This window comes from Delphinapterus leucas, chromosome 15 (assembly GCF_059928025.1).
Source record: "Delphinapterus leucas isolate spDelLeu-1000000601 "Yukka" chromosome 15, BTC_Dleu_Yukka2, whole genome shotgun sequence".
NCBI lineage: Eukaryota > Metazoa > Chordata > Mammalia > Artiodactyla > Monodontidae > Delphinapterus > Delphinapterus leucas.
The window spans coordinates 36,840,926-36,852,961 of NC_143143.1; the positions used below are offsets into that span (position 1 = coordinate 36,840,926).

At 38.9% G+C, this 12,036-nt stretch overlaps 1 protein-coding gene across 3 annotated transcripts in view; it reads left to right on the forward strand.

The window, feature by feature from the left end:
• The window catches only part of MEIOB (meiosis specific with OB-fold), a 37,783-nt gene that overhangs the window by 21,237 nt on the left and 4,510 nt on the right, over positions 1–12,036 (forward strand). For 2 of the 3 annotated variants that reach the window (XM_089896394.1, XM_089896396.1), the window contains 7 exons: positions 50–151; positions 1,611–1,764; positions 3,736–3,919; positions 4,634–4,720; positions 7,548–8,550; positions 11,091–11,233; positions 11,492–11,955. In XM_089896394.1, coding sequence (XP_089752520.1) covers positions 50–151; positions 1,611–1,764; positions 3,736–3,919; positions 4,634–4,720; positions 7,548–7,658 — 638 coding nt within the window. In that variant the 3' untranslated portion in view covers positions 7,659–8,550; positions 11,091–11,233; positions 11,492–11,955. Of the gene's footprint in view, positions 1–49; positions 152–1,610; positions 1,765–3,735; positions 3,920–4,633; positions 4,721–7,547; positions 8,551–11,090; positions 11,234–11,491; positions 11,956–12,036 lie in introns of those variants that run through there. The other variant, XM_089896395.1, reaches the window with a different exon arrangement.

Consider the following 12,036-nt stretch of genomic DNA (forward strand, 5'->3'; position numbering starts at 1 on the left):
TTAAAAAATAATCAGTTTGCTGTTTACTTATTATGCATTTTCAATTAAGATACACCAGAAGCTAACATCCTATTGAATTTTATAAGAGAAAATAAAGAAGCGAATCTTCTGGATGATGAAATTGACAGTTATTTGAAAGAATCCACAAGTTGTAAGTGACCTTTAAATATTATTTGAATTTTTAAAAGGCCAGAATTTGGGCCTGTAAAGTTACTTAGTAAAAGATATTGTATTCTTATTATGTAACTGCTACACTTCCACTTTTTATTTATTTATTTTTGGCTGTGTTGGGTCTTTGTTTCTGTGCGAGGGCTTTCTCCAGTTGCGGAGAGCGGGGGCCACTCTTCATCGCAGTGCGCGGGCCTCTTACTGTCGCGGCCTCTCCCGTTCCGGAGCACAGCCTCCAGACGAGCAGGCTCAGTAGTTGTGGCTCACGGTCTTAGTTGCTCCGCGGCATGTGGGATCTTCCCAGACCAGGGCTCAAACCCGTGTTCCCTGCATTGGCAGGCAGATTCTTAACCACTGCGCCACCCAGGGAAGCCCTATACTTCCACTTTTTAAAAGGTAGTTTAAAACTTTTGGAGGCTTATATAACCTTTTGCCGATCTGATGAGAGCTATGACCCTTTCCCCAGAAAAGTAGCTGTACCCACACATAGAATTTTGCATAAAATGTCATGTGTTCACAGACCCCAGACTGAAGCTTGACTTTAAAAGGGATGCTGGGACTTCCCTGTTAGGCCAGTGGTTAAGACTCCATGCTTCCAAAGCAGGGGGCGTGAGTTCTATCTCTGGTTGGGGAGCTAAGATCCCACATGCCTCGTGGTGTGACCAAAAAAAAAAAAAGGGATGTGGTTTGTTGCCGTCTGTGGCTTATGCTTAGACACTCAGGAGAATGGCGGAAAGCAGAGGGAAAACTTCAATCATTTCCTGAAGGCACGTTCTTGTAACTTCATCCTAGGAGATGAAATACTTCCTAATAATTCCTCTAGAGAGAGTAACAGTTGAATTAAGCATGAAATAAGTTATGCTGCAAGTCACATTAACTTGTAAAAGAAGAACTTTGTTATGCTTTCCTGGAGGATATTTAACATGTTTCCTTTCTTTCTTTCTTTTTGTTTTTTTTGTTTTGTCTTGCTCTGTTTTGTTTTTCGGCTGCACGGCGTGGCTTTTGGGGAACTAAGCCACGTGGTGCAGCCAAAAATAAATAAATAAATATAGTCTCTTCACCATTTAAAAAATTGAGTTGACTTGTCTTTTTCTTATTTATTTTTAAGAATCCTTTAGATATTCTGGATATGAATCCTTTATCTCCTTATAGATTGCTAGCATCTCCCACTCTATGGCTTGCCTTTTCATTCTTTTAATGGAATCTTCTGATGATCAGAAATTATTCATTTTAATAAAGACTAATTTCTCATTCTTTTCCTTTTTTGCTTTTATGTCCTTCTATATAATCAGTTTTAATATATCATATATAATAATTTTTCTATTACATAACTTAAGCTACTACGTATTCTCATTTGAGCTTTGTAGCTTTTCTATTTGGATATAATCCTTTGGAGTTCTTAGAATATATTTAGAACTTCCATGACTTTTCTTTTTTTTTAGTAAATACAATAGTTGATGTCTATACAGTTGAACAATTAAAGGTAAAAGCTTTGAAGAATGAAGGAAAAGCTGATCCTATCTATGGAATTCTTTATGCTTACATTTCTACACTGAACATTGATGATGAAACTACAAAAGTAGTTCGAAATAGATGGTAAGCAACCAAATTACTTTTAGAAAGTTCATTCTTGTAAGAAATAAAAACAGTTAGTGTTAATTTTTTTTTTTTTTTTTTTTTTTGGTACATGGGCCTCTCACTGTTGTGGCCTCTCCAGTTGCGGAGCACAGGCTCCAGACGCGCAGGCTCAGCGGCCATGGCTCACGGGTCCAGCCGTTCCGCGGCATGTGGGATCTTCCCGGACCAGGGCACGAACCCGTGTCCCCTGCATTGGCAGGTGGACTCTTAACCACTGTGCCACCAGGGAAGCCCCCTTGTTAATAAATTTTAAACTCTAATAAAGTTAAGCTATTATTTGACATAATAGTGGTTATGCATTTGAATAGTGGTTATGCATTATGCATAAGTGGTTATGCATTTGACAAACTATTTAGATTCAAAATTATAATTGCCTTTTAAAGCAAAATTTAATTTACTGTGTTTCAGCAACCCTAAAATAGAAAGATATAATAATGTCGAAACTTTTAGCTGGGATAAGAAACTATTGTTTTATGACAATTCGAAAATTATTTTGGTGACCACATCCTATAGCAATACAAGTAATAGCATTTTAATAAATTATTTCAACTGTATGAAAAATATGATTTCCAACCTCTCCTAGGTCAAAGTTAGTATCTACTTGCATAGAAAAGTAAACCCAAGTAGATTTAATAATCTTAGCCAAAAAATGCTTGGTAAGAAAATTCTAAAATGTTATTGTGAAAGCCTCCCTATGGATTTATAATTGACATTTTTATTGACATAGTTCTAGATTCACATGGCACTGTAAGAAATAATATATAAACTGTACACTTTGTCCAGTTTCCCCCAATGGTAACATTTTGCAAAACTATAGCATCACATCATAGACAGTAATGACATTAATTAAATCCACTGATCTTATTCAGATTTCCCCAGATTAATATGCATCGTGTGTATGTGAAATTTCATATAGTTTTATCATGTATGAAATGATAAACCACCACAATCAAGAAATTGACCTATGGATTTTTAAAACATTGTATGATTTGGTGTTAAAGTTGAAAAAAACTAATGTAGAGGCTGTTGTGTAAGGCAGGTGTTTATTTTTTGAAAAATATTTTTCAAAAATTAAAAAAAATGTTATTGTCTCCCTTATTTTTCCTACATCTTTAATATTGATATCTGAGGAAAAGTATCTAAAATTTAATTCAAAAGTGATCTGTGGCTTACAAGAAACCAGTATCTTCAGATCATTCCCTCTGCTTGAGAAATTTGAATTAGTCTTTGCCTATTCAAATTGGCAAAGTAATGACTGCTTCAAAAATATAGAAGAGCATGGAATTACCCCTTAAAGAGAGGAGAATGTGTCACTAGCAGTACTAGCAGCATTTAGAGTGTGAACCTCCCCAACCCTCAGGTTATTCTGTGGATGTACAGAGGACTTAGTACAGGACCAAGTGAGCATTCATGGAACCCAGGCTTTCTAGGCACAAGACAGGATTCCTGCCCTCAAACTCTGAGCCAGGAGATAAACAAACATACCTGCAATAACATGGAATAGGATGTGATAGGGTGTAAGTTCGTGCTGAAGTGTAAGTTGTGCAGCTGTTCAGAGAAGGGAGGGTGTGGGGCTGGGGTGCAAGTGAGGAAGGCCCCAGTGGGGGAGTGATCCTGGGCAAGAACCCCAGCATGGGGGAAAGTAGGAGGCAGAACTGTGAGAGGACTGGATTGTCCCAGTTTCTGAAGCAGGAATACTGAAAATGAGGTTGACTGCATAGAAAGCATGTTGTATTGCTGTGCATTTTTCCTTGTTATTTCGTAGGTCTGTTTTGTACCCTGCTCAGCACTGAGCACTCTGTAATTACTTGCTCTGTAAATATTCCAGGTGCTGACTTAGGCTAAAAGTCTAAGTGATAATTCTTCTGCTAGAGATCAGATTTGTCACTTAGGGCCTTCACATTCTATCTTGTCTTTGTTTCTTTTCAGTGCAGGCTGTGGTTACATTGTAAATGAAGCATCCAGCACTTGTACAACTTGCAACAAAGATTCTTCAGAATTTAAATCAGTTTTTCGCAGCTTCCATATGCTAATTGATCTTACTGATCACACAGGTACCCTCCACTCCTGTAGTCTCACAGGAAGTGTTGCTGAGGAGACTTTGGGCTTCACGGTAAATAATAAAAAGGAAAATATGTTTAGAAATACTTCCAAATTGAATTCGCTTCCCCAAACATATAGGTTATTTTGGTGAACATTTGATAGAAATTAATTCATTAATAAAGAGGTCTGGGAAAAATCAATCTTGACTTAAACACACATTGTTTTAATGAACAAATAATTACATATTGCATATTAAAATCCTAGCTAACATTAACTGTTAGGAATAACAAGAGACGTCCTTGGTGACAGTGGAGAATAAACATGACATTTTATATAGTCAAATAACAATGGGCAAAACAACACCTTGGAGACACTGAGCAGGGTCCTCTGTGAGGAGGGTTTGGCAGTATTTCACCTACCCAGGTGTATAAGGTCAGCCATGAGCTCTTCCTCAGTCTGCCCCATAGCACAGCAGCAGAGATTAGCTTGTGTGCTTGATGTTAGGTTTGATGTTTTTTATTGTTAGAACCCGCTCATGAAGTTTACCATTAAGCCTCAGTGGTTTCCACTTTGTTAAGGGGGGCTTTCTGTGCCGAGCCACCTGGCTGGCTTCAGACATTCAGTTTAGAGCCTTTCTATCTAGCCTTATCTCCTCCGTCAAGAGAATTGACCTGTAATTACTATGGATAAATTCCATTTCCAGTGAGCAAATTTGTTTTACATTATTGTCAAGATGAGTTATCTATATATTCTTTGGAAATATTTGTTTAATTTTTTTATCCAGGTAAATGAGTTTCTTGCAATGACGGATGAACAGAAAACAGCATTAAAGTGGCAGTTTCTTTTGGAAAGAAGCAAAATTTATGTAAAGGTTAGTGCATTTTATAGTACTATATTATTCTTTTTTTAAACATATTTATTTGGTTGCGCCAGGTTTTAGTTGTGGCAGGCAGTCTCCTTAGTTGTGGCCTGTGAACTCTTAGTTGTGGCATGCATGTGAGATCTAGTTCCCTGACCAGGGATTGAACCCGGGCCCCCTGCACTGGGAGTGCGGGCTCTTAACAACTGTGCCACCAGGGAAGTCCCAGTACTATGTTATTCTATATGTTCAAGCAATAAGAAAATCCTGGAGTATGATGTAATAAATTAGGGAATTTGTTATATTTTTAATAAACTTTTTTATTTTTATTTATTTTTGGCTGCATTGGGTCTTCGTTGCTGCGTGCAGGCTTTCTCTGGTTGCAGCGAGCGGGGGCTACTCTTTGTTGCGGTACACGGGCTTCTCATTGCGGTGGCTTCTCTTGTTGCAGAGCATGGGCTCTAGGTGCGCGGGCTTCAGTAGTTGTGGCACGTGGGCTTAGTAGTTGTGGCGCACGGGCTTAGTTGCTCCGTGGCATGTGGGATCCTCCCAGACCAGGGCTCAAACCCGTGTCCCCTGCACTGGCAGGCAGATTCTTAACCACTGCGCCACCAGGGAAACCCGGGAATTTGCTATTTTTAATAATGCCCAGTTCCCAGATGTGCAGAAGGATTTGGCTACCATAGAAACAGTGGAAGTAATCAGCTTTTTTCATATAGTATAAAGAAGTTATAAATGATGCAAAATAAAAAGACCAACAAAGAAAATATTAACTCCGTTAATGTTAACTCCAAGGCTAGGAACTGGGCTTTAGAGTCAAAGCTGGGTCCCCCCCCCGCCCCCATGTGCGATGCTCCTCACTTCAGTGAGCAGTATTCAATAGCAAGTTAAATGCTGCGGTGAGACAGACTTGGGTTTGACTCCCAGTCCCACCATTCCTCAGCCTGTGTGACTGGTTAATTAAGCCTGGGAGGTTAATTAACTTCTCTAAGCCTCTAAAATTCTGTGCTCCTACAACTCTGATCAGAGCAGACTCCCGCAGCAATAGCAACACTTCAGTGTTGGAAGGCCACAGAACCTTAGTGTTAAAAGTGTAAAATGGGCAGTGGGACAAACTCCCCTTGTTTTGCAAGTGAGGAAAATAGGACCAAGAAATGTTGCTTCTTGCCCCAGGTCACAGGTGAGATAGGGCTACACAGTCTACATTATTTCAGATATTTCCTCTTTTACACTCTTAAAAATTTTTGAGCTCTTAAGTGAGTTATATCTGTCAACATTTATTGTACTAGAACTTAACATTGAGAAAAATTTTAAATGTATTCATGAGCACACATTCTTTTAGCAGTTAGAACAATGATATCTCATGTCATGTAGTCTCGAAAACTACAGTGCACTCTGGTGAAAGAATGAGAGTAAGAAAGGCAAAGAGCATTTTCGTATTATTATGAAGATAGCTCTGATCTCATGGATACCCTGAAAGAGTCTTTGAGAACACTGGGTCTGCTCCATCTCAGCCTCGTAAGCAGGTTTTCCCATTTTCCTGTGGCTTCCTTTCCTTGCAGCCTCAAGCATATCTGAATAGATTACAGACATGGAGTCACCAATGGCCTCAACAATATTTCTAGGACCTCAGTTTGAGGCCTCTTCATTACTAGGCCAAAGGGGGAAAATTACAGTAATAAACTGCATCTCTTCCACCATTTGCATGAATCCACCTAAATACTGTATACTGTCTACACCCAAATCAGCATATACTCAGATCCTTGTCCAACTTTGTGGTTTCCCTCCAAACAGGAGGTACCAGTTGCTCTGAGTTTGATCAATTTAAATTCATGGTAACTTATTTATAGTTTCCCAAACTTGATTCAAATATAGCAACAAATTGCTCTCAAGTAAATGGATATTGTACCTTTCCAAAGAATATGTTAAAAAGATATTTGTCAGATTTAACAAAGATTTCAAGCAGGTAGTGGTTATATCACAAAATGTAATAAAGATTGTGAGCCTCAAATACAATTTCAATTGTTATAAATCAGTTAAAACAGAACATGTAATTTAAAAAATAAGAACTTACATTGCTCTGCTAATAAGATAAAAACAAAGGATTTCCATATAGGACATTTTGTATATTTATCATATTTCAATTAAAAATAATGGCTACTTAAAGTGGTTCATTTGGAGGGATTTCAAAGTGAGTTATTCATTTCAATGTTTTAAAACACATAGTGATATTAGTATCACAGATCCTTGTAAGATCTGATATTAATGTTAAAGAATAATTTTCAAAAAGGTTAAATTGACTCATACAAAATAAAATGAATACATGTCAAAGATTTAATTCAATTCATTAATTAATGAAGGAAATTAAAGTGCCTAGCTGATGTGTCCTTCCACTCTATACTAAGTAAAATGTTGGTGAGAGTGCTTTGTAAATTGTAAAAAGTGAGACATCATTATTAATCAACCGCATCATGATATTGTTGTGCTCTAACAGGTCACGTTACTGCTGCGGGTTCACGTCTGTCACAATTGGTTGTTTGAACACACTTTAAGCCCTTTTTTCTACATGTTGGATTTGAAATGCCAACTTTCCTACCTGAGAAAAAGGTCATGAAAAATTGATGTGGATTTTTACAAAATTACTGTCAGAAGCCAGATCTATAATTTTTCTCCCAACTCTGCCTGAGACTGGAACTCTTTCCATTGTCTTACAGCTTTAATTGAAGTATTTGTTCATATCTGTAAAGAAAACTCATTGCTGTTCTCTATTTGTGGTCGTTGGTTTTCAGCGTTGTATACCAGGTGATTTTAGAAACTAACTCTCTTTTTCTCCCTGCAGTTTTTTTTATCTCATAGAGCAAGGAGTGGACTGAGAGTGAGTGTGCTCTCCTGTAAGCTCGCAGATCCTATCGAGGCAAGTAGGAACTTGTCTGGACAAGGAAATATTTAAAAACCAGACGTCATTTTAAACTCTGGAAAAGAATACAAGTTTTAACTGCCTTTAAAGTGGAAAATGAGTTTGAAAATTACAGATAAAATTGTATTTTGTTCAAATGTGGTGAGAATGTTTCTGTAAATTGTTATTCTGTTTCCCTCTGGAGTTGGTTAAGAGTAAATCCTAAAATCCCCCTCTTATTCAAGTTCATTTCTTAGAAGGCTTTTTCTACTGGCTTTGCCCTCTCTCTCTTCCCAAGTTGGAAAATGTTTGCATGAATTAATAAACAAGTTTAATCTTTCCCACAGATATGAATGATTTTTCTTAAGCCCCTTTCCTGTTTGTCTTGTTTGCCTGGAGAAAGATAAGAACCTATAAAAACAACGTGGCCATGGCTCAGACTACTTTGCTGGAGCTGATGGGCACAGACGACCGGTTCTCCCAGTGCCGGGTGGGGACGGCAGAAGTCCATGGGTGATGCTGTACAACTGTTTTGATCACTGTAGAGCTTTTCTAGTCGGTTGCTTTCTCTGATGACACATCAGAGCTACCCAATGCTTGTGAAGGCTTGCTGACTCAGGCTTGACATTTGTGAGTCTGAATCAACTCGGGGAAGACCAGCTTCAGAAGTTTCACAAGCGGTGACGAGTCTTAGGAACTTGGAAGGGTGGGTGACCTGCTCTGCTTTGACAGGGCGACGGCCCCTCCACTTCAGCTGCCTTTGCAGCAGCCCCAGAGTGCTCTGCTCAGCTCCACACCATCTCAGGTCACTGGTCACTTGCTTCAGGGCAAAGACCCACCACTGCGGTCAGTGTTGATCCACAGTGTGGGAGGTTTGTCCAGCGTAATTTGGGTCTGGCACTTCAAAGGCTACACTTCACCCACCACAGGAGTGAAAAAAGAAAAAGTAAGTGAACGGAATTCTTTTATAAAGCTGGTGTTGGGAGATAAACTTATCTTGTCAGTAATGTTTTCTCTGGCTTTAACCATATGCAGCCATGGGGGAGGGATATGAGTTGACACTTAGTGTGTCTAAATTGTGGTAATAAATGAAGTAATGAAGATCTTGATCATAGTTGTGCAAATATCAAGTGTACCTGATGAAGGGCTTCCTTCCTTTCTCCCTCGGGGAGGGGATAGGTGTGTTAATCAGGGTGAATTGTGAAGGTGGACAGGGAAGGAAGGAAGGAGAGTGGTGCAGGGACAAGGATGCCTGGCCCAGATAGTGTGTCCGGCGCTGCTGTGCCAGGCCTCCTGGGGCTCTGACCTCCAGCAGCAGGTCTCAAAGTGCCAACACCTGGCACTTTGGGTGCCAGAACCAGCTGTCTGGGCTCCTATAGTCCATGGCCCTCAGCTGCCCTGGATGTTTCACCACTAGCCTCAACTGCATAATACAGGTACAAAATACCAGCATTCTCAAAGTAGGTGCATATGCAGTACTCAGTGTTGCCTAACCAAGGCCTATGAAGGCCTAGTGGGCAGCAGAGGGCTCTGCATGACTTCCTCACTGCTACCATGGTGACCTCTCAGTCTGCTGGCATTTAACTAAGGAGACCCCATGCCTGTCACTAGAGGGACATCACAGTTGCTTATTTCATCTGATGAAATTGGAATCTACAGGGCTAGCTGTCATGCCACACTGAATCAGAGGTGCTTCACAGAGCTTACTTAACTTACACATTCACAGAATGAAGATTACAAACGGGTCAGTATCTAAAATTTGGCTGTAGATTAGCCAGAATGCAGGTACTTGAAGTATCAATGAAAGAAAGAAGCATTCTGCCCCATCAACACAAAATCTACAACTCCCTGTCCAGGATCTCTATTTCTCTGCTGCTCTCCAGAAGCTGCTTTTCCTGGTCCTAGTGACTTCTGATCTACATGTTTTATATTGCTTTATATAAATAGTTTGGTGACTATATAATTTTTCCTAATCTTCTATTAGTGGTTCATTTAAATACAGTTTTCCTTTCCTAATTCTGCTTTGGTGAGGGTTTTTGTTGTTGTGGTTCAATACTCTGTACGTGGCAGAAACACAATATATATTTATCCACCTATTACTCATCTTGAGGAACCCTGGAGTTGTTTTTGCTTTTTAAATATTTTTTATCATAAAGTTTTGTGTGTTTATTGTAGAAAAATTAGAGAAAATGATAAAAAAAAAAGGAAAAGGAAAGAAAAGAAAACCCATAATCTCCCATCCCAATTTTTTTAAACTGGTAGGAAATATATTCTTTTCTTATAAATGTGTTTTTGTTTTGTTTTTTTATTGTGGTAAAATATACATCACATAAAATTTACCATTTTGACCATTTTTAAGTGTACAATTGAGTGGCATTAAAGTACATTCACAATTTTGTGTAAACATCACCACTATCCATTTCCAGAAATTTTTAATCATCACAAATTGAAATTCTGTACACATTAAGACAATAACTCCCCATTTCCCCCTCCCCCAGTTTCTGATAACCTCTAATCTACTTGGTCTCTATGAGTTTACCTATTCTTGGTACCTGATATACATGGAATCATACAATATTTGTCCTTTTATGTCTTATTTTTCTGAGCATAATGTTTTCAAGGTTCATCCATGTTATAACATGTCAGAATTTCATTCCTTTTTATGGCTGAGTAGTATGTATGAATTGGATAAATGTACTACCTTTTGTTTATCTATTAATATCTTGGTGGACAATTGGGCTGTTCCACCTTTTGGCTATTGTGATTAGCCAATCATAGCTACTTGAACATCTGTGTACAAGCATCCACATTTTTGTAAACGTTTTTCCTGAGTTTTTATCATCTCTCCATCTATGTTAGAGCATATAATTTATAAAATAAAACCAAAAAATTAAAAACATATGATTTACAAATACAGGTTATACTATAACCTGCTTTTATACTTAATAATTTATAATAAACTTTTCATGCCATTAAATATTCTACATAATTTCAATAGCTACATATTATTTTATTATATGAGTATATGATAGTGAATGTAATCAATCTAATAACATTTGACATTTAAAATGTTTCACATTTTTTGCTATTACAAATGATGGCTATAGCTAAATCTTTGGCCACATTTTTTTTTTTTGCGATACGCGGGCCTCTCACTGTTGTGGCCTCTCCCGTTGCAGAGCACAGCCTCCGGACGCACAGGCTCAGCGGCCATGGCTCATGGGCCCAGCCGCTCCACGGCAAGTGGGATCTTCCCAGACCAGGGCACGAACCCGTGTCCCCTGCATTGGCAGGTGGACTCTCAACCACTGCGCCACCAGGAAAGCCCCACATTCTTAATTATTTCTTTGGGATAAGTTTCTAGATATTAAATTGTTGCAACAATGTTACATTATTGAATACTTTTTAATGTGATGGATTTTGTAATAAGCACTTTATTTATATTATCTGATTTATGCAATTACTGTTATTTTGCCCACTTTACAGATGGGACATGAAGGCCAAGTTAGAGGAGGTAGATGTGGAGGTGGCTGAGTGGGCAGGCTCTGTGGCTGCAGGCTCAACCCCGTCTGCTACTCCCAGGATGGACTCCAGCTCTAAGCTTCTCCACATTTGTGGTTTCCCCTTTGGTAAGTGGGGATAATAATATACCAACTCCTGTGGGCAACTGTTAAGACTAAATAAGTTAGTATATGTAAAGTGCTTAGACTCATGTACTTAGTATATGATCAATAAGTACCAGTTATTGTAAATGTCGAGGTATAGCAATATCATTGGCACTCATATTTGACAATATATTTGTTGTATTATGTCTATTTTGCTTTTATAATTTGAATTTTTTTCTAGTATCTTATTAGATTTACAATTACTTTACTCTTTCCCTTTAGAATATATGAAGGTTTTAGCATATGAATTGTATTGAAAGGAAATATAAAACTTCCTTGAAATCAGATCCTACATCAACCAACATTTACACCAAAGATGTGCCCAATAGTCTTGTTAAAAAGATAACTGTGGGGACTTCCCTGGTGGTGCAGTGGTTAAGAATCCACCTGCCAATACAGGGGACACGGGTTCGATCCCTGATCTGGGAAGATCCCACATGCCGCGGAGCAACTAAACCCATGCACCATAACTACTGAGCCTGAGCTCTAGAGCCCTAGAGCCACAACTACTGAAGCCCACGTGCCTAGAGCCTGTACTCTGCAACAAGAGAAGCCACCGCAATGAGAAGCCTGTACACCTCAAGAAAGAGTAGTCCCCGCTCATCGCAACTAGAGAAAGCTCATGCGCTGCAACGAAGACCCAACACAACCAAAAATAAATAAAATAAATTTATTTAAAAAAAGAACTGTAGGGCTTCCCTGGTGGCGCAGTGGTTGAGAGTCCGCCTGCCGATGCAGGGGACACGGGTTCGTGCCCCGGTCCGGGA